The 21,705-nt window shown below is 51.9% G+C and overlaps 3 protein-coding genes across 10 annotated transcripts in view; 2 read left to right on the top strand and 1 right to left on the bottom strand.

The window, feature by feature from the left end:
• The first annotated feature begins 1,835 nt into the window (after window positions 1-1,835).
• MANF (mesencephalic astrocyte derived neurotrophic factor) lies at window positions 1,836-5,589 on the top strand. Its single transcript, XM_007168654.2, is given in 6 exon segments — window positions 1,836-1,873; window positions 1,875-1,964; window positions 1,966-2,057; window positions 2,822-2,949; window positions 3,742-3,883; window positions 5,112-5,589. Coding segments are annotated over 6 exon segments (675 nt in total). The 3' UTR covers window positions 5,297-5,589.
• Window positions 5,590-7,800: 2,211 nt separating this feature from the next.
• RBM15B (RNA binding motif protein 15B) lies at window positions 7,801-10,987 on the top strand. Its single transcript, XM_007168653.3, has one exon. The coding sequence runs from the start codon at window positions 7,939-7,941 to the stop codon at window positions 10,618-10,620; it is 2,682 nt and encodes an 893-aa protein (XP_007168715.2). The 5' UTR covers window positions 7,801-7,938; the 3' UTR covers window positions 10,621-10,987.
• A 3,475-nt stretch (window positions 10,988-14,462) lies between these two features.
• DCAF1 (DDB1 and CUL4 associated factor 1) overlaps window positions 14,463-21,705 on the bottom strand; it is a 92,147-nt gene continuing 84,904 nt past the window's right edge. For 5 of the 8 annotated variants that reach the window (XM_007168649.2, XM_057555792.1, XM_057555794.1 and 2 more), the window contains 2 exons: window positions 19,789-20,041; window positions 14,463-15,433 (listed from right to left, as the gene is read on the bottom strand). In XM_007168649.2, coding sequence (XP_007168711.2) covers window positions 15,375-15,433; window positions 19,789-20,041 — 312 coding nt within the window. In that variant the 3' untranslated portion in view covers window positions 14,463-15,374. Of the gene's footprint in view, window positions 15,434-18,153; window positions 18,213-18,529; window positions 18,897-19,788; window positions 20,042-21,705 lie in introns of those variants that run through there. The other 3 variants (XR_009009624.1, XR_009009625.1, XM_057555793.1) reach the window with 3 other exon arrangements.

Raw genomic sequence — 21,705 nt, 5'->3', positions numbered from 1 at the left:
GAGTGGGTCAGTCCTGGCAGGCCTGGACCATCTGGTGTTCACAAGTGTGACCATCGGAGACTAGCTTTGGATTTCTTAGGTAGGAGGGCATATTTAGGTTTTAGGGCACCTCTGAACCTCAATCCCTGGACAAGGCAGTCCTCACATAAGAACATCTACCTTCTCCACCTGGTGGCATGGGAGGGTAGAGAGTGGAATGTGGGTTCATTTGGCCTTGCCTTATACAGGGTGAGCCCGGTTTGTTTTCCCTCTCCCTCTCCATTTTCCCTAATTCGATGAAAAGGACATAATCCAAATTCCTTTCATTGGAGAATCAGCCAGTCTGAAGGTAAGTAGGAGGCAAGAGATGAGAATCCTCTGAAAAGATTGTGAAATACTGATTTTCATTCTTTCAAGCTTATTTGTAAATACCTATTTGAATGCTGTGTATTTGTACAGGAATTTGAGCAAAAAATGTATAGAGTGTGATGTCCAATTGGTATTCAGCCCTATAAATGTGTTTTTAACCTTTGGCATTCTGTGCTTATTTAAAATAAGAAAACTTCTAACCATTTCTTTTGTGTATTTATGTTTAAAATAAGAAGTGACTTAAAAATGGTCTTACCTGTACCAGAAAGCAAAGTTAAAGAAAAAAAAAATTTGTACTGGTGTCCCAAAAGGTATTTTACTGTATATATTGTGGTAGCATGTTCTAAATCCAACAAGTAATGTGAATTTTAAATGTAAATATCTGCCACTTTATTTCCCCCCTTTCCCCACTCCTTTGACTGCTGTGATGTGAATTAAAGATGAATACCTGATACTGACCCACTGAATTCACTGAATTGGGAGCAGCCCAAGTGCCCCTCTCCAACCCTTGTCGCTGGGCTCCAAGCCCTTTTAGCTCCATAGAAATCTCCTTTCTGCCCTGAGCGCAGAGTCAACCTTTCCCACGTCCTACCTTCAAAGACAGGGAGCCAAGCCCTGCCTGCCCTGGAAATGAGGGCAGCCAAGGGCCCTGAGCGCTCAGTGGGAAGCAGCAGGCGGCGTGCCAGCCACCTCGGCCAGGCTTCCGAGGCTTGTGAGGAAAGGGGGGCACCTCTTCCCAGCGTGCGGGACAAGCCTCCGAACCCCCGACCTCCCCACTCTGAGGCGGGATGCTTCTGATCCCAAAGCCACGCAACCAACCCTGGCCCGGGTGCCTCTCTGAGCTCTGGGAAGGCAGCCCGGAGGAGAGCCCTTCCTACGGGCGCCCCTCCAGCCCAGAGTCTGTCCACCCCGGCCCGGGTTCCCCTGACGGCCCGCGCGAGGCGGGCTCCGGCTACCCGGGGCTCAAGCGGGTGGGCGCCTGAGCTGCTGGGGCAATTCGGACGTGGTCCGCCGGCCTCGCAGGCGCCAGAGCCTCCGCAGGGGCTCCCCAAAGTCTGGTCCCCCCGCCTACGTGATCCTTTAAAAAAAGGTAAAAGGAAAAAACAACCTCTTCGGAGCCTCGCCTGCCGCCGCCCGCCGTCCCTGCCTTGTTGGGTTGCGGCTGGCCCCAGAGCCCCTGACCTGCGCCACGATTCGGGGCCTGGGCGGGGAGGTCCGTGGGTTTTTCGGGCCGACTTGGGGCCCAGAACAGGGGGTACGCAGGCCAACCCTACTTCAGCTTGCAGCGCTCCGCCTCAGCCACTTCCGGGGCACCTACCCAACATGGCGGCCGAACCGCTTCCGCCGCCTTCACGGCCGCTTCCTGCCGGCCGCCCTGGTTCAATCAGCGGCCGACAACTGTCTAGGGCCGAGGGCGGGCGACGCCACCAGCCAATGGGGAAGGGCAGCGTGGAGCCGCCCGTCTGGGCTCCGAGGCGCGTGGACCAATGGGGACATGGCGTGTGGGAGGGCGCGGAGGGCACCCGCCAATGGGGAGCCACGGCGCGCGGCCTGGACCTGGAGGAAGCGCTGCTCTGCGGGCGCGGTTTAGTCGGGCGGCGGCGGCGGCGGCGTGTAGAGGAGGATGTGGGCCACGCATGGGCTGGCGGTGGCGCTGGCTCTGAGCGTGCTGCCGGGCAGCCGGGCGCTGCGACCGGGTGACTGCGAAGGTGCTGCGGGGTTGGGGGTCCGTGCGCTGTGGCCCGCCTGGCGGCGGCGCCGCCAAACCTAACCAAACCACTGAGCGGCCCAGTGGCAGGGGCTGATACGGGCGGGGGCGGCGGGGGCGGCCGGCCCCAGCGGGGTCCGCCAGAGGAGCGGCCGACGCCGGGCCTAGAAAACATTTCCTGGGCCTACAAAACATTGGTCCGACGAGAAGAAGTTGGGACTAGATCGTGCAGAAAACTTGGCCTGAAATTGGGATAACGCTGGAGTTTTGGTCCTTTCCCATCACTGGGCAGAGGCTCCCGGCAGCGGCCCTGGCCGGGGTGGGGAGTCCTGAGGGCCGGCCGTGGGCACCGCGCCTTGTCTGATGGGGTTGCGAAGCCGCACCTCGGAGTTCGGTGTTGTATTTGGAAATGAGCAGCATTTGGATCGCTTTTTTCTTCGGCCTCCAGTTTGTCCATTTATGAGGTCACAGTGAGTCCATCTCAAGGACACGTGTTCAGTCTCGGCTTAAACTTTATGGAAAAAGCAGGGAGGAGCCGTTTGTGGGTCATTGGGTGATGATCGTTCCCCGTATGCCCCGGGTGAACCAGGGGACCCAGCAACCCGGAGCGCGGTTCTGTCTACCTGTGGGCACCTGAAAAAATCGGTGATGGAAAAACTCACCTTTCTCCGTGTCTCGTATTAAAATTGCTGACGGAGTTCCCTCCTGGTGAATTGCGGTGCAACTTGGTGATTGCTGAGCATCTCCCTTCCCTCTCTTTTCCAGTTTGTATTTCTTATCTGGGAAGATTTTACCAGGACCTCAAAGACAGAGGTGTCACATTCTCACCAGCCTCTATTGAAAAAGAACTTATAAAGTTCTGCCGTGAAACAAGAGGCAAAGAGAATCGGTTGGTGAGTAGCTGTCTGATCCTCCCCAAGCTGGCCCTGGCCAGTGTTTAACCCTCTGCTTCACAGGCCTCTCAGTAAAAGGCCCTGCCCACTTGTCTATTCAGGAGGCCAGATATTCTGTTAGTTAACTAATGTGGGACTGAAGGGCTTTCTGTGTTCTGCAGTTGTGATGTTACCCTCTTAGTACTGATTAAGCACCTACTGTGTGCTGGGCACTGGAAATATCAGGGGAGAGCAATGACAGGCAAATGATGCAGTGGGATGGGTGTCATGCAGAAAATGGACCAGGATGGAATGAGTGGGTGCTGATTTAGACAGTAGTCAAGAATTCTTCTGAGAAAGGGTCATCATTGTGAAGGGGGAAGAGCATCCCAGGCAGAGGGAATAGCCAGTGTGAATGCCCAGAGGCCAGAGCAATCTTGGCATGTGTGAGGGCAATAGAAGATTACAAAGTGTGCCCAGGATAGGCCAAGGCTGAATTGAGGACAAGAGCCCTAATGAAACGATGGCTTTTGTAGCTTTAACTTCCCTGGCAGTCTCTGGTTTGTCTGTCTTTCTGTTTAAAGGTTTGAACCGTGGTGACTTTTAAATTCATCTGGTGGCTGTCAGCTCTGGGACCAAGCGTGTATTAAGAGCCTTGGGTTTACACTGACTGAATCTGACTGCCAATACAGGCGGGGCATGGGAAAATGAGGCCCTGGCAGAGAAAGAAGATGTTTTCAGATGTCAATATGCTTTGGAGGAGACAGCTCTCAAGTGGCACCTTCTGAAGGCCATTGTCCTTTCTTGCTGCAGTGCTACTACATTGGGGCCACAGATGATGCAGCCACCAAGATCATCAACGAGGTGTCAAAGCCCCTGGCCCACCACATCCCTGTGGAGAAGATCTGTGAGAAGCTCAAGAAGAAGGACAGCCAGATCTGTGAGCTAAAATACGGTGAGTGTGGCCTTATTTAACCGACACCAAACACCCTCTTTGCTCAGGCATTAATGAAGTTTACTTTCTAGCTGGGGAAGGCACGTGATAAACTAGAGCCTTCACGAGTGAGTTACACAGCATGGTTGGTGGTGTTAAATGGTGGGGGGGGGGCGGCGCAGTGCACAGACTCACCTTGCATCATGGTGGGTGGAGGTCAGAATAGGCCTCATCGAGGAGGTGACATTTCAGCAAACTTTAAAGGAGGTGGGGGATTAGCCAAGGGCATAACTAATGGAGGAGCATTTCAGGCAGAGGAAACAGGCAGTGCAAAGGCAGCCAGTGGCATGACAGATGGGTGGGCAGGTCACAGAGGGCCTTGCAAGTTGGTGAAGATTTGGCTTTTAGTCTGAGGGAGGATGAGAATGTTGGTTTTCGGCCAGAGAAGGGATGTAGTCTGACTTGCCTTTAACAGGCTTGTCCTGACTGCAAGCCCTGAAGGCCCAGCGATCTTTATTATTTTGAAAAGAATGGCTGTGTCCCAACAAGAAGGCCCAAGATTATGGGCGCACAGCATCTCTTGCTGAATAAGTCTCTGGTGGGAAAAACAGTTCAGGTCTTCAGAAGGAGTCAGGGCCAGGAATCATTGTCCTCTTCTGTAAAATTTAAACAGCACCAACATATTTTATTGTGAATTGAGTGTCCAAGGGCTGTGTTCGCCCACTTGTGTCAAGGATAACTGGTCTTCTGAGAGTGATCCTGGTTCAGTCCTGATGACTCAGGGTCTCTCTGTGGGCACAAGTGGTCATGGAAGAGTAAGCTCCTAACTCAAGGGCCCGACCAGGGTCTGTGTTGGGCAATTGAGGCTAGGGGATCTATCTGCTCTGTCACCCTGGAGCTCTTATTCTACAGTGGTGTGGGCTGCACTGTGACTATTTAAGAGGCACTTGGAGTGGGGAGCCACATTCCTCCTATAAGGTTCCTCCTGTAAGGACCACATGGCCTCCATCCCTGTCCCTGGTGACACTGCATGTCTGTGGTGGACATTGCCAGCATGAGACCCACCTTCCTGGTGAAGGGGCCTGGGCTAGTTCCCCCTCTTGGGAGCAGTGGGCACTGACACACCTGCATGTGTCTCTCTCCCTGCAGTCAGTAGGGCTGCTTGTTTTAAAGGATGGTTTGGATGTGCAGGACTATTGGGGTCCGCTGTTCCTCCCACCCAGCTGGTTATTCTCCCTGCTCTCTCCAGACAAGCAGATCGACCTGAGCACAGTGGACCTGAAGAAGCTTCGAGTTAAAGAGCTAAAGAAGATCCTGGACGACTGGGGAGAGACGTGCAAAGGCTGTGCAGAAAAGTCTGACTACATCCGGAAGATTAATGAACTGATGCCTAAATACGCCCCCAAGGCAGCCAGTTCACGGACTGATTTGTAGTCTACCTGATGCCTGCTGCACCTGAGGGGAAAAACACTTCGTCTGTGTCTGCCCCAAACACCCTTTTTGTAATTTATTTTTTAGGCAGGCTCCTGACAAAGTCAGGCTTGAAGCCTGGAGCTTTCCTGATGATGCTGGGTCCACAGCGCCCCCTTGGGGGGGATTCACTTTGTTCTGTTGCCGATTTACTCTAGGACTTCAAAGTATGTCTGAGATTTTTTTATTAAAGGAAGAAAATTTCTAGCTGTCCTTGAAGAATTAAAGTGAATACTGAAATTGGGTTTTACCCGTAATGAAGATTTCACCGGTTTATGCTTTCCAGTTTATAAAGTTTTCAGGTATATTCACATTTGTCCCCCGACCACCAGTCAGTGCTGGAGATGCCAGGGGGACTGAGGCACGTGGGGTTGTGCAGGACCGGAGGGTCTCTCAAGGAGAATGTTGGGCTTGGTACCCCCAGCCCACAGGGACTGTCTTACCCATATGAGAGGGGCTGACATGGGACTTGGCTGTGAGCAGGACTGAGGTTTAGTGCAGTTTTCTGTGACGATGACTTCAATAACTGCATATGTTCAGTACTGTCACATTTCTAAAGATGCTGATGGCCTGGCTACCTCCACCAATCAGTGTCCAGATCAGGCCATCTACTTGCTCATCTGAGTTTGTGGTCTAGTGTCAGTCCTAAGTCTCTGGTGCCTAATTGGGATTTTGCAAGACTGGCAGGAGTTGGTTTGTACAAAATGCCAATGAGAGGCTGCCTTTTGCCTTTGTTTACCCAAGATAAGCCAAACAGTTGAGGTCCCGAGAGCATGTCCCTGGAGTCTGGTTTTTTAGTTGCTCTCTTTGGGGTTGGTGCTTGGGAAACCCAGTTACCAGCATGAACTGTGACTCAAGTGGAGACACCTGTGGTCCTCATGCCTGCAGAGACCACCTGAAGGGAAGGACTAAGAAGCAGTGCTTTCCAAGGAATTGCTCTGACTTTGAGTCACATCATTTGTGCAGTCCCTAAATTCAGTTTGCCTACGTAAAGGGCCCTCTCAGCTTGCTGTGGGGCCCACTAATGCCTGGCAGGAGCAGGCCCAGGCCCACATTTTTCACCTCTACAGCACCATGTCTGAGAGGAAAGTGAGGTCGAGTCTCTTAGGCCAAGCGTTCCCTGTTTGGAGGAATTAGATGGGCTGTTAAGATCTGACAAGCAAAAAAAAAAAAGATCTGACAAGCACAAAGTATCCTGAGCCCCCTTGAATGGTGCTGAGACAATCCATGGCTGGAGCCATAAGTCTTAGGAGATGGAGCTGTTTCAGCCTAGCATCCTAGGTCTCTGTTCCTGTGGCCTTTGTGTCCTCCAGGCCACAGTGAGCAGGGAAAACAGCCCAACTACTACTACCCTAGAGCTGATCCCCAAGATTATCTGTGAAAGGAGGCGTGGAATGTTAACAGGTGTTTCTTCTAAGACTTTCCTCTTGCACCTGCCTTCGCTGTTGCAGGAGCTCCTCCCACAGCGTTCTGGCCATGGGAGGAGGAGGGAAGAGCTGTGGTCCGCTCTTCCCCACTCCACGGTTTCTGTGGCTGAAGTTGGGTCAGGTTCTGCGAAGCCTCCAGCAACTCTCCATGGAGAATGAAAGCTTCCCCAAGGGGCTTGGCACCTGGGCAGGATTCCCCCTCACCTCACCACCATGGAGGTGGACAGAAGGGCACTGGCCAGGGAGAGGTAAGCGTGGCAAACTGGGTAACCGCCGGGTTTGGCGTTCTCTTCGCCCTTGGCTCCATGGCCCTGCCCTTACAGCCCTCTGTGTGCTCGAATGCCCAGAGCAGAGGGTGGGGCCCTGTGGCGCCAAGGAGCCTATTCCCACTCTGGAGGCCGCAGGTTTGTTTCGGATTTCTGTGCCCAGGGCCCAGACAGGTCGCGCCTTCTGCATGCATAGGCATAGTCCTCATAGCCTTTCGGGGCGGGGCTGGGCGGGGGTGGGGGGCGCTGTTGCAGGTGAACCTGAACGCAGGGGATGCTCGACATATGGGGCGTGGGTCCTAGGGAGCGGCGTGTTTCGGTCCTTGGGGTTGTCCATGCTGGACCCCAGTCAGGAGACGCTGTGGCAGGGCACGGGGGTCACCCGAGCCTAGTCCTGGAGTTGGGGGGAATACCACGTAAAGAAGCCGCTGGGTCAAGGCCTGGGACCCCCGCGCCTACAGAGGCTGCCACAGCCGCTGCCATCAGCGCGGGCCCCGGAGCCGGGAGCCAGAGGCCTACGTCCCGCAGCCACCTGGGCTGGCTCTTTCGAGGTCTCCAATCTCCGTGGAGCCCCGAGCCTCGTCCACGCCGGCCGCGCAGTGGCGCCAGAGCTCGCGGCCTGGCTGCGCTCGCCCGCTTGCCCCGGGGTCACGTGGAATGGGGGGGGGGCGCAACCCGATGACGCACGCCCGGCGCAGCTCTCGCCCCGCCCGCCACGGGGTCACGTGGCACGGCCGGCGCAGCTTGATAACGCGACGCCCAGGCCCTGGGCGCAGCTCCCGCCCCGCCCCTCCGCCGCGCCGAGTCCTTTTGTCCAAGATGGCGGCGCCGGGGGCGCTGCCTCCTCGGCCGCCGCCGCCGCCGCCGCTGTGAGGGGCCTGCGGGCCGCCCGCCCGCCCGCCGCGCCGGCGCCATGAAGAGGCAGAGCGAGCGAGACTCGAGCCCGAGCGGGCGCGGCTCGTCATCGTCGGCCAAGCGGCCGCGGGAGCGCGAACGGGAGGCGGAGGCGGGCGGGCGGCGGGCGGCACACAAGGCCTCGGGCGGCGCCAAGCACCTCGTTCCAACGCGGGCCCGCGACAAACCCCGCGGTAGCGGGGGCGGCGGCGGTGGACATCGCGACGGCCGCAGCGCCGGGGACGCGAATCACCGTGCGAGCAGCGGCCGCTCATCAGGCTCGGGCGCCGGCGGCGGGGGACGCGGTGCCAAGGCCTCGGGGGACCCGGGCGCTTCGGGCGCTTCGCCCCGCGCGTCTCCACTACCGCCACCTCCGCCGCCGCCCGGGGCCGATCCCGCGGGTCCCGGCTCATCAGCAGCCGCACCCGAATACAAGACGCTGCTCATCAGCAGCCTGAGTCCCGCGCTGCCCGCCGAGCACCTCGAAGACCGGCTCTTCCACCAGTTCAAGCGCTTCGGCGAGATTAGTCTGCGCCTGTCGCACACGCCTGAGCTGGGCCGCGTGGCCTACGTGAACTTCCGGCACCCGCAGGACGCGCGCGAGGCCCGCCAGCACGCCCTGGCCCGCCAGCTGCTGCTCTACGATCGTCCGCTCAAGGTGGAGCCCGTGTACCTGCGCGGTGGCGGCGGCGGCGGGAGCAGCCGGCGAAGCAGCAGCAGCAGTGCGGCCGCCTCCACGCCGCCCCCGGGGCCACCCGCTCCCGCCGACCCGCTCGGCTACCTCCCGCTGCACGGCGGCTACCAGTACAAGCAGCGTTCGCTGTCCCCGGTTGCCGCCCCGCCACTGCGGGAGCCCCGCGCCCGCCACGCCGCTGCAGCCTTTGCCCTGGATGCTGCCGCCGCCGCTGCCGCTGTAGGACTATCCCGGGAGCGGGCCCTGGACTACTATGGGCTGTACGACGACCGCGGGCGACCCTATGGCTACCCGGCGGTGTGCGAGGAGGACCTGATGCCTGAGGACGACCAGCGGGCCACGCGCAACCTCTTCATCGGGAACCTGGACCACAGCGTGTCAGAGGTGGAGCTGCGACGGGCTTTCGAGAAGTACGGCATCATTGAGGAGGTGGTCATCAAGAGACCCGCCCGTGGTCAGGGCGGTGCGTATGCCTTCCTCAAATTCCAGAACCTGGACATGGCCCACAGGGCTAAGGTGGCCATGTCGGGTCGGGTGATTGGCCGCAACCCCATTAAGATAGGATATGGCAAGGCCAACCCCACTACTCGCCTCTGGGTGGGTGGCCTGGGACCTAACACCTCACTGGCGGCTCTGGCCCGGGAGTTTGACCGCTTTGGGAGCATTCGGACCATTGATCATGTCAAAGGAGATAGCTTTGCCTACATCCAGTACGAAAGCTTGGACGCAGCCCAGGCCGCCTGTGCTAAAATGAGGGGCTTTCCCTTGGGAGGTCCAGACCGCAGGCTGCGGGTGGATTTTGCCAAAGCAGAGGAGACTCGGTATCCCCAGCAGTACCAGCCCTCCCCCCTCCCTGTGCATTACGAGCTGCTCCCAGATGGATATACCAGGCACCGAAACCTGGATGCCGACCTGCGGGTGAGGGATAGGACCCCCCCACACCTCCTGTACTCAGACCGAGACCGGACCTTTTTGGAAGGGGACTGGACCAGCCCCAGTAAAAGCTCTGACCGCCGAAACAGCCTCGAGGGCTACAGCCGCTCAGTGCGCAGCCGGAGTGGTGAGCGCTGGGGAGGAGATGGGGACCGGGGCCTGCCCAAGCCCTGGGAGGACAGGCGGAAGCGCCGGAGCCTTTCCAGTGATCGTGGGAGGACAACCCACTCCCCTTATGAGGAACGGAGCAGGACCAAGGGTGCTGGGCAGCTTGTGGACCGAGGCTCTGACCGCACGCCTGAGCGCAGTCGCAAGGAAAACCATTCCAGTGAAGGGACCAAGGAATCGAGCAGCAACTCCCTCAGCAACAGCAGACACGGGGCTGAGGAGCGGAGCCACCACCACCATCACGAGGCTCCAGACTCTTCCCACGGGAAGAAGACACGGGAGAGCGAGCGCAATCATCGGACCACTGAGGCTGAGCCCAAGCCTCTTGAAGAGCCAAAACACGAGACCAAAAAGCTCAAGAATCTTTCAGAGTATGCCCAGACACTGCAGCTAGGTTGGAATGGGCTTCTAGTGTTGAAAAATAGCTGCTTCCCGACATCTATGCACATCCTAGAGGGGGACCAGGGGGTTATCAGCAGTCTCCTCAAAGACCACACTTCTGGGAGTAAGCTGACCCAGCTGAAGATTGCCCAGCGCCTTCGATTGGACCAGCCCAAGCTCGATGAGGTCACACGACGCATCAAGCAGGGGAGCCCCAATGGCTACGCAGTGCTCCTAGCCACACAGGCGACCCCCAGTGGGCCTGGCACTGAGGGGATGCCCACGGTGGAGCCAGGCCTACAGAGGCGGCTTCTCAGGAACCTGGTCTCCTACTTGAAACAGAAGCAGGCTGCAGGGGTGATCAGCCTGCCAGTGGGTGGGTCCAAGGGCAGAGACAGCACGGGCATGCTCTATGCCTTCCCTCCCTGCGACTTTTCACAGCAGTACCTCCAGTCAGCACTGAGGACATTGGGCAAGCTAGAGGAAGAACACATGGTGATAGTTATAGTAAGAGACACAGCCTAGCCTGAACCTGTCTTTTCCACAAAAGCAGTTATTTTAAGGTCTGACCCCACCCCCACACCCCCGCCTCCCCCCCCCAACTCCAAAACGTACCCCCTTGGTTTGAATTCTCTGCTGCGTTATTTCGGTTCATTTGGTAGGGGACCAAAGTCCTGTCCCCCACCAAAACTATAAATTCTTAGGTTTTGGGGTTTTGTTTTTTTTTTTTTTTTACAGTGATGAGAAAAATGAGAAGGGACTCCAGTCATGTTGGTTTCTAGTGTATGAGATACTGTCTGCTGTGTTCTGTATTTTTTTATTTTTTGACTAACTGTATGGAAAGTTGTCAGTAAAACCTTTGTCAGAGGATGGATTTTTAATCCTGTTCAGAGTCCTGGTTTAATTAAGTTTTTTTTTCTCAAAGGATGGAAGACTTCCCTGCTGTATGCACACAAATGCCCTACGTCATCTTTCCACCACTGGCATATCTCACAGTCCTCCTGCATTGGTGGCTCTCAGCCCCTCAGCTCTTTGGGCTGAATCAGGACTTTACTCACATTTGTTTTTTATGTTGGCTAAGAGCAGGTGGGTTTCATTTTGGACCCTGCCATGCCAGCTTGAGCAGAGCCCATGCACAGGAAGGGGTTGAGCCGAAGTCTGGCCAGCAGCTGTGGTAGTTTTTTGTTTTCTTGCCCTAAACAATGTGTGTGTCCATCAGTTTGAGCTGTAGCTGTTGAACAAAGCACCTAGTCTTCAGACCTTTTTGAAAGCACGTAGACCTTAGCAGTTGTGTGGTCTTGTAGTCATGGGAGGAGCAGTGCAATATTGGGGTCTTGGTACCATGGATCCGTGAGGCCTCCTCTCTCGTTCAGCCTCCCTTCTAGCCTTAATGCAGCAGCCCAGGGATACCCAGTTGGAGACAGCTGCCTCGGGACTCCAAGGGACAGTGGAGGCCAAATGCTGGAATGGAGAGTGGGAGGCAGCTTTCCTTGGTTAATTCTTGAAACTTTCCCGTCCCAGTGTATGTGAATTCTGGCTTTTCCTTTGATTGTTCGGGGCTGATGTGTCAATGGAGTGGGCCTCTGCCCAGTCACTAGAGCTTTGTGAGGGACACTGTATCCCTGGCCTGAAGAGTTTTTGAGGTAGTACAGTGGGTTAGGAAGATGCTCTTGTTAACTGACATAACTTTCCCAGGTACAAGTAGGCACTTATGCCTAGGTCTCTTGCCCTGATATTGCAGAGGTGGGGACCACTGGGAGAGAGGTGCTTCTGTGGGGAAATGTCACAGTTGCCGAGGTGTTGGGCAGTGCTAGAGCTCACGGCCATTCAAGCTGAGCTGGGGAGGAATGTGGAGGGATCAAGCTGGGAGGGAAAGATGGCTTGAAAGGAGTCTAAGTTCTGTGGCCACACATCTCTACTAAGACAGTATGGCCAGCATTGGCAGATGAAGCCAGCAGTGTTAGGTACCAGGGAGGGAAATCAGTCACACAGCAGTTGTCACCACAGAGCACAGCCCAAACACTTTTTCAGAATGTTTGTGGCAGTTTAGATGTTTCAAAAGGATCATTGTCAAGGCTGATGGAGAACAGAAGCTCCAGTAAGGGAAATGAGCCCCCAAATGACCAGGAACTCCGGATTCTGTTGACCGTGCTGTCCTCTCTCTAGGTCTGGTCCACTACCCTGGCTGGCACGAGGCAGCGCAGGTGACAGCTGGGATGTGTTGAGAGAGACAGTTCGTGAGATGGAGGTGGGGGCTCAGTGCGGACCTCATGGACAATACATGCCTCTCCACAAGGACAGTGAAAGAGGTGACTTTTTGAGACCTTAGAGATTTAAAATAAACAGGGCAAGGAAGGCGCCTGGGGAAGTACTGCTCACTAGGCTTCAGCTGGTGCTCGTGAGAGAAAAAGCACGTTCATAACAAACACAAGAAGTGTCAAATGTGTTTATTTGCCTGCTTGTACTTGAGCTTTGGCCACAACTGCCAGGTATCTGAGCAAAGCAGTGCGAGGCACAGTAGGCCACAGCTACGCCATTTCAGGCAGTTGGAACCACCAGAAGCAGGAATGGGCCTCATCTTGTTTAGAGCAGATGAGGTAGGGACGAATGCCTGGGACACAGTCCGGAGCCGCCTTGCTGTATTAAGCCCAAAACTTCTCTGGGCTGTTCCTTCATAGAGTGGGTGCTCAGGACCCAGAATACTACGCCTCCTAGTTCTCCCAGACAGAAACCTAGAAAGTCTGGCTGGAGAGGACACTTAAACCCTTGCTTTGTTCACCCTTCTTGAGGGATAGGTGCTTTCTGGCCCCAAATTGAACTACAGAGTTTTCCCGCTGTGTGACCATCCTCCTCTTCCTTGGACCCTCTTCTCAACTCCTTCCTTCCTCTCTTAAGACAGCAGCTTCTGTAACGTCTCTCAGAAAGGCCTTGGCCAGCACTAGCAAGGGTAGGTCAGGTGGTCAAGGCCCTGGTTGATTTATGATGCTGCCCCCAGAGAGAGAACTATTTAACTGCAGGCAACCTGTGCCTCCACCTGGGGTTCAGGTTCTGTCTATCTGAGGTGTGGCTTAAAGGCAAAAATCAACCTAAGGCGAAATTTGCCTCATTGGTGGTTTGCTATTCCGTGTGTTTCTTCCTAAGTGACTGAGATCATGTGCCCTGGCAGATAAAGAGAGCTGATGTTTCCTTAGCCTCTTAGGGCACTTCCCTAAGGGTGTGTTGTCAAGTTGAACAGGAATGTGCTTTCTTATTGCAGGTCCCCATCTCCACCCGAGAGACCTGTGGGTGTTCCCAAGAGCTGCTGGCAGAGTTCAGGGAGACTGTGGCTCTGCTGAGTTACTGACTAGAATACAATGCGTTTAGTGCTTCTTGACTTTTAACCTGTTTTCTTCTAATGCACCAGCAGTCAGACTAGTCCACTGGTTAGGTGTTAGCAGTCCATTTAAGCTGAGGCATGAAGCAACGTAAGAGCTGAGACCTCTGCTCTCTAGAGGACCAAGAGGTGCCTGTGTGTGACACAGGACCAACCACTTCAGTGTGTGTGATGAACTGTATGGTGCTCCGAAGCCCAGCAGGGCTTCACCAGCCCCTGGTGAGTTTTAGCTGTCTTGTCTTGCTTATTTACTTCACAAATTTGTCCTCTTATCTCAGCAAAGGGAGAAAAGTCTCTTTAGCTATAAATACCTATATGATAGAAACCGAGCAAGCTCAAAGGAAGGAGACTAGGGTCTCCTATTTATTGTGGGTAAGAAGGGGGTGGGGTGGGGTGGGGTGAGTGAAAAGGTAAAAAAGCACCTGGTACTTTCCCTGGTGGTAGCACAGTTTAACCATAGGCCAGTTGTAGAGGCCTGTGAAGTACCTGCAAACCCAGCCTGACCAAGCCCTAGCTGCCCCTAAACTGCCAAAACTGAAGAACTGCCCAGGTCTACTGTTGTACTCCCTTCAGAAAACAGTAATGACAGTCAGTCAGTCACCCAACTACAGGGATGGCCAAAATGCTTTCACTCCCTAGCTTTGCCAGCTCATTGCTCCACAACATCCCAGAACCCCTAACGTTCCAGCTCCACCAAATCTACTCTGGAGCTGCCTTCTTGCTTCAGAACCCAGGATAGAGAGATGCATGTGGAGTGGGCAGTGCCCTGAGCACCTCCCTCTGCCCCCTGCCCAGTCCTCCTCGGGGCAAGCAGCAGACCAGGGTTAGATGCTGTGACTAAGCTGCTTTTCTCCCCAGAGTGCTTTATTTGGGCAGAACGTGTTCTCCCCCCGTCCTGGGCTGCCTCTCTTGGAAGGCGTCTTTATTGCCTGGCTAGAGCTACAAGGAAAGGGACAGACCCCACTTCAGTAAAAGAGAACAGGGAAAGGCCATAAACAAAGAAAGACAGACTTGTAGTTTATTTTGTATTTTTTTTAAATAAATACACTTTACATTAAAGAAAAAGGCCTTTGATTTGTACTTTCCACATTGGGGAGAAAGGGAAGAAAAAAAGATTTCTGAAAAACTGAATCACAAAGAAAAATAGAGGGAGTGAACTTATATCCTAAGTTCCCTCAACTCCACAAAACCAATATCCACAATGACCTTGCTGCCACCCCCCAAACCATGAAGGTGGGTGAACTTAGGCATTTATTCAGCAAACAAGCAGCACCTCCTCCCCACCTCTGGCACAAAGGAAAACAAATTAACCTGACAGCATATGAGGCAACAAAACAGGTTAAAAAATCATATATTATATTTATAATAAAATATTCTTAATCCTTATCAATTTAAGAAACCACGATTTTCCTTTTCATTTAAATACGTATGTAAAAATGCCTCTATTGTTATTTAGACATCATTTTCTTCCATAGAAAATGAACTGCAGGGACAAGAGACCTGGTGGATATAAGTTCATACCCTCAGTTATAAATGCCTTTTTTTTTCTTTTTAAGTTTTATAAAAAACTATTTCTTGTTCTTTAAGTAAAGAACATTATACAAAGAAAATATATTGTGAAATAACCCCAGAGACGTGTTGGTTTTTTTTTCCCTTGAGGAAAGATAATGTCCATCCTAGGAGAAGGTGGAAGCAGAATAGGCCCTAACCCCTGTTGTCTTTTTTTTGTGTGGTTATTGTTTTTAGAAGGACTCAGATTCCAGTGAGACTCTAAATCATAATCCTCTGAATGCAGGGCATGCAGTTCCTTAAAAGAGCCCTGGGAGAAAGGGAAGGGAAGATGTTCTGAATTCATTTGACTCAGTTTCTCGCCTGCCAAGAATCTCTTCCACGTGGTGATGGCTCCTCACTCATTTAGAGATAAGATGATGTCATCTTCCAAATCAGAGTTGTCAGAGCTGTCGGCTGAAAGGTAAGGAAAGGGAGAAACTAGATTACGCACTAGGCTTGTAGGAAGCTTTCAGGGAGAAAGCACCTGCATACACATAAATTTATGCCTGAGCAAGGTTAATTACCAGTTTCCAGAAAGAAGAAAACATGTCAATTAACTCCTCGGAGCTGGCTCTGGAAAATATACTGTTTTGGCAATGATGGTTACTTCTGGGACCTCTTGCTTGCTTACCTTTCAAAGGACCTGGACGTGGTACCCTCTTGCTTCCTAGAGGTTCTTCCTCCTGCCTGAAAGGCCCTAAAGGGACCAGGCAAGCCACCTCTGAAGCTTTCGCCCATGGTGCTTTGAGTGGCTGCAAAGGGGCAGGGCTGACAGCAGTGAGTGAGCCCGTGTAGTCCTTTGGCCTCTGGAGGCCCTCCGGTGGGCACAGGCCTGCCTGACCCCCAGGACCACTAAAAAGGCAGGCTGAGCCCAAGCAAGGATGAGATTTCTCTTAAACTCGTCAGCCACTCTTTTCTCAGAAGACCTCATAAAGGCAGAGGTAGTCAACCTGGGATTCATTCCTCTGCAATTTCTAAATATAATCTGCAGGGAACAAATTCCCAAAAAGATACAAGCCAGAGCTTGCAGCAATACCAGAAAAACTGGGCTGGCGGTCAGCAGGGAGTAGCTATGGCACCCTGGAAGGTGGCACTGTGTCTGACCCTCTGCTTGACCATCTGCCTTCCAGGCAGTGAATAGACCACATGAACACCTCTGGAAGGATCCATTAAGAGGTGAAACTAGGTGGTAACAGAAAGAACCCTCAAAGTGAGGTAGATGCACCTGTCTGGATGATAGAAATCGGAGAGAAACATAGTACCTAGCTCTACTATTTGCTGAGTGAAGGTAAAGGAAAAATCTTAGTGCCCATGAAGGTCCCATGAAGGTCAAGGAAAAATTCTAGTGCCCATTTTGATCACTCTCAGCTTAGGAAGCTGTGAAACAATTTTAACAAGGTCCCCAGGGAAATGGGCCAGCAGGTCCTGAGCTGGAGTCCTGAAAATGCCCGTAGGCCCTGGGGTTCCCATGAGGAGAGGGACAGCCACTGGTTCCAAAGAATCCCTCATCAGCCCTTTCCCAGGTACCTGAGAGACTCCACTCGGGGAAAGCTGACGAAGAACTACATGTTCCCAAACCTTCCATTCACTACAATCTCCTTTAGGAAGAAAACTGAAGTGGATAAAGTAAAACCAAGAAAAGCATGGCCGTGATAAAACGAAGTCCTGAAGGTAAGCAAAAGTGATGGCTGGAAAAACCAGTGTTCCTGGGTCTAACAGGGCACAAGCATGGCTTGACTTTATTGGTGAGGAGTGGGGAAAACAAGATGGAGATCAAACTAATACCTGACACCGCTAAACCACAAACGAAGCCTCATCAGCTTCCTTGCTGAAAGAACTCCAGGAGGAAGTGAGCAGGGAAGGGGGTGACTCAAGCATAGCACTGTGTCCAGGGCCCATGGCAGACCGCAAAGAATCCCCTCGTGCTCATGCGATCTATGAACCAACAATGCCAGACCCACCTGCCTGAGACCTATTCTAACCATCAGCTGTAGAGCTAGTAAGAATTAAGAATCTTAACAACTCTGCATCACATCTAAGGACTGTAAATGCAGCTGGAGGAGGATAACACAATCTTCCATAAGCAAATAATTGTCAGGCACAGGGTTTAACAGAGAACTTTCAGGGGTCAGGCAGTGATTCCCCTCCTGGTGGTCAGGTGGCAGGACTCCCTTCTCTACCTTCCTTAGCCTTTTCTCATCCTCCAAATGTTGAGGAGACCCAAACGCAGACCCTGGTGGGGACCTCTCCCTCTGAAAGGCCCTGGAAGCAAAAGCAGTGTTAGTCCCTACCATGTTTATTTAAACCTGTTGCTCTACAACATACAGGCTTTTGGGGCGGGGGGGTCAGAACTGACTGGAACAGAGAAACAAAGACCTCAGAGTCAAGGTGTTTCTCTTCCTAGGCCTGGGGTTCTGTATATGAAATCAATCATTGGATCTCTGGGATCTGGGGCCTATGCAATGTTACATGGGGGGCATGTGGGTGTGGTTTTCTATAGTCACAGCGGCTTTCATCGTATCCTAAAAGGGCTCCTCCATAAGCCCCAAAAGGTTAAGAGTTAATACACCAGATGATTAGTGTAAGGCAAAATATCAGCAAACCAAGGATACAGAGGGTGCTCCCTTTGTCTGCTCTGTTTCGAGCCACTATCAATCAATCGGTCTCTGTAAAACAGAGAAAGAGCAATAGAGTACAAACACTGCACATGCCACCACCTCAATTCTAGAGCCCAAACTGACATGTCCTCAACTTGTCATCTGCAATGGCATTTTCACATCATAAATATTCCCACCAAGTTAAAGTAACATTCTCTGATAGAATTAGGGTTTTCCAGATTACCTCTTGGGCTTAAAAGAATGAATTTCCTAGAATAAACAGTAAAAGGCTAAAGGAAGCAGTAATTTTACAGGCCAAATACAAAATTAATTTATATTCAAACTGAGAATGGAAAAATTAGTGATACTCTTAGGTCGGGGGTACCAGCTGCTCCCCTAACCTACCTTATATTACTTATAATTTAAGGGAAACAGACCTTGTGCCCACGTGTCACAGGTGACAAAGAAGTTAGTAAAACCTTCCTTTTTATTCCCATCAATATTGTCATGTTTCCCTTGCCCCTGAGTCCCTCTTACCTGGCTCTCTGACCATCGCTAGGGACAAAGGAAGTCCTCCTTCAATGAATCATCTCAACCTCCAAGTACGAAAAAATGAAGTTGGCAAACAGCAGATGGGCAGATACAAGGCAATCCCTCCCACCCCACAGAGCTTCCTCAAAATGCAACTTTGGCAAGAGGACTTACGTAAGAAAGACAGTCTCCCCTAAGCCAACTGCCTTCAATCTTGAGCTCTAGAAGCATGTATAAGATTTATCCCAAAGAAAATGGATTTAGGTCACTGTGGAACAGGAGAATCTTATACATATATGCTTAAATATATATACTGCCACCCACCCTCTCCTCTCCTACCATACATACACACTCCCTCCCTCCCCCTGCCCCCACCACCAAACACCAATGACTGTAAAAACCAAGCATCTACTCTGAAGAGGCTTGAAGTTTGTTGAGCTTAGGCCAATACAATAACATTTTCTGTAATGATGTAAATGTTCTATATCTGTGCTGTTCAATATGGTAGCCACATGTGGCTACTGAGCACTTGAAATGTGGACATGAAAATGAGGGACTGAATTTGAAATTTAATTAAAATTCTAATGGCCACAGGTGGTTACTGGCTACCATATCAGGCATAATACCTACCTTGGCTGTGAGAATGCTGGCCAGGTTAGCTACATGAAAAATGACTGGATATCACAGTGATTACTCCCCAGTCAGGCAGAGCAGCACTAGGAAGAACCAGGACCACAGCAAGCATGAGTCTGTCAACAGTGACACACGTCACAATGATGCTGCCAAATATGTCCTCTTAAAACATGCAGAGTATAGCAGCAGAGCTCACAGACTCTTAGAACTATTAGGTGATTTACTCAGGGTCCATTAGTATAGGCAGGGGACAACCTGACTTCAGAAACCTGTTCTAATGGAAAGGTACTGGAAAAACTGGAGCTTGTTCTTCAAAACTTGGAATAAGAAAGAGGGGTGGGGAGGAACAAAACAGAAGCCAAAGAGAAACATCTGTCCCCTGGCCTTTAAGAGGGATTAAGCAAAAGCAGGCAGGAAGGGGCTGCAACCCACAAGAGGGCTTTTATTTCTTTACAACTTTAGGAAAGAGCAGGTACAGCACCCCATGAGCAGCTGCATCTGATGATACCAGCTCTGCCTCTTGGGAGAACTACACTTTTGCCGTCCAGTCTAAGGCTAATCCTCTGAAGCAGGGGTCGACAAACTACAACCCATGGGCCAAACCAAGACCACCAGCTATTTTTGTAAATAAAGTTTATTGGAACACAGCCACATCATTAATTTATGTCTTGTCTCTGGCTGCTCTCACACTACAACAGCAAAGCTGAGTAGCTGCAAAAGAGACCATTCGGCCCACAAAGCCAAAATTATTTACTGTCCTGCCTTTGTAGAAGTCTGCCAACCCCTGTTTTAAAGAGATAATAGCCATTTGGTTACAGAGTCATCATGACAGGAGCACTGAGGATGAGAGATGTGAAACTGCTTTTCCTCAAGGGCCCAGGTGGTGACTCTAGTTATGGGGCACAGAACCCTGGTGTGGCTTGCCCTCTGGGCTGGGCTGGGCTGGCACAGGGAAGGGCCCTTTCCCTAGGTACCCAAGCTCAGCCTCGTGGTCAGCCCTAGACTTACTGTCCCCCAGGATCAGTTCCACTTCCTCATCTGCATCAGAGTCTTCATCTTCTCCGTCCTCTCCCTCCTCTAGCAGGTTTGCTAGCTCCTCATCAGAGGGAGAAAAGTCATTGTCCCCATCCTCCCCTGCGTTCTCATTGTTGTCATCCTCCTCCAACTCCGCCTCCAGCAACTGGTCAGTGTCAAGCTCATCTAAATCATCGGTGTCGTCATCATCTTCATCATCATCTTCTTCCTCCTGTTCTTCCTCTTCCTGGTAAGAGAGCATGAGGTCCGTTAGGACAAACACAGAGACCCAGCCCATGTGGGCCACATGGGGAGTCTCTCTCCTCTTCCCAAAGGACAGAGGAGGTAACAGTCAATAGAGAGCATGGTAATCTAGGTTAGCACACACTTCATGGGCCAGCTTGACTCGTCAGTGAAGGCTGAGACAGGCACATACATGTCCCCCAAGACACTCAAGCACTCCTCAGACAAGGACTACTGGTCACTCCACAAAGGCATTACTGGTCACACAGCCCTTATCCAAGGAAATGGACAACACACTTCACAGAGGTCTCTGCCATCAACATTCTATGTTTCTAACTAATAGTAAACCCAAAGGGGCTCTTCTCTCTATCCTGTATCAACCAAACCAAATGAAATCACTTGAGGCACTGGAACTAAACCTTCTACCTGGAATCTAAAAAGCAGTGCTTTAATAAAACAGGAAGAACACAGCTGCTGAGTCACCAGCTCCTAAGCCCTTCAAATTCTTGTCCTTGATCTTATTTATAACCATGGATGTGGGTCAGCACCTCTGACAATGCTATCACAAGCATCCAGTGATCTGAATGTCCAACAAAATAGACTTTTACCACTAAGAGATACTTGCATTTTCTGTTTCAAGCCACACACACACTAAAAAAGTATGCTAGAGAAATTGTCCAGCCTTCCATTCCCTCCAAACTGTTTCCCTTCAAGCAAGAGAGGACACAAAGACACCTTTTTGCTTTCCTAAGGACGACCGGTGTTCCCAAGTTAAAGTGACCAACATTCAGTCACTAATCCTTCTGCTCAAACATCAACTGTCAGCACTGCCAGTAGCAAAAGGATTCTAATTCCTGCAATAATAAAATATAAAATTCATTTAACACACCGGCCTAATGAAAGTCAAGACAGAACAAGCCCTACATAAGCAGAAAAAAAACTTTAAAAACATTTTGGAAGTGCTTTTAAAAAAAAAAAAAAGGGACTTCCCTAGTGGAACAGTGGTTAAGAATCCGCCTGCCAATGTAGGGGACAGGTTCGATCCCTGGTCCAAGAAGATCCCACATGCCGTGGAGCAACTCGTGCGCCACAACTACTGAGCTTGCGAGCCACAACTACTGAAGCCCGCGTGCCTAGAGCCCGTGCTCCGCAACAACAGAAGCCACCACAATGAGAAGCCCGCGCACTGCAATGAAGAGTTAGCCTCCGCTCACCACAACCAGCGAAGGCCTTTGCACAGCAACGAAGACCCAACACAGCCAAAAAAAAAAGTGCTACTGCATGCCAATCACTTAAAAACCAAACACTGCTTATCCAGCCACTAGTGTTCATCAGCTGTAAAGTAAACTAGGCTCATATTCAGCAGGGTAGCTCTGCTTTATGAACTTTTGGATAATTTTGGAACCACCATTTAGAGGCTTTTTGATTTGCTGTTTGACCCACTGATTTAGACTTTTCAACAATTTCTGGCAAATACATGGGAAAAACTGACCCCTTTAAATACCCAGTATTCCTAATGCCTGTACAAGTATGTGTCCACACCAGAGTGTGTGTGTGAACGTACCCCCATGATAACCTGAGACCACTGTTCCACAGCCTGGCCACACATGACCTCCACGTGGACAGCTACTAAGCATCTGCCCACTGGAAAGGAACTGAGAATGCCTG

The sequence above is a fragment of the Balaenoptera acutorostrata genome, chromosome 10 (genome assembly GCF_949987535.1).
Source record: "Balaenoptera acutorostrata chromosome 10, mBalAcu1.1, whole genome shotgun sequence".
In the NCBI taxonomy this organism is placed as follows: Eukaryota; Metazoa; Chordata; class Mammalia; order Artiodactyla; family Balaenopteridae; genus Balaenoptera; species Balaenoptera acutorostrata.
This window is presented reverse-complemented; position numbering and strand designations above follow the sequence as displayed.

Bases quoted from the DNA above. Each gene is read 5' to 3' on its own strand.
- RBM15B (XM_007168653.3), top strand. From the start codon at position 7,939: ATGAAGAGGCAGAGCGAGCGAGACTCGAGCCCGAGCGGGCGCGGCTCG.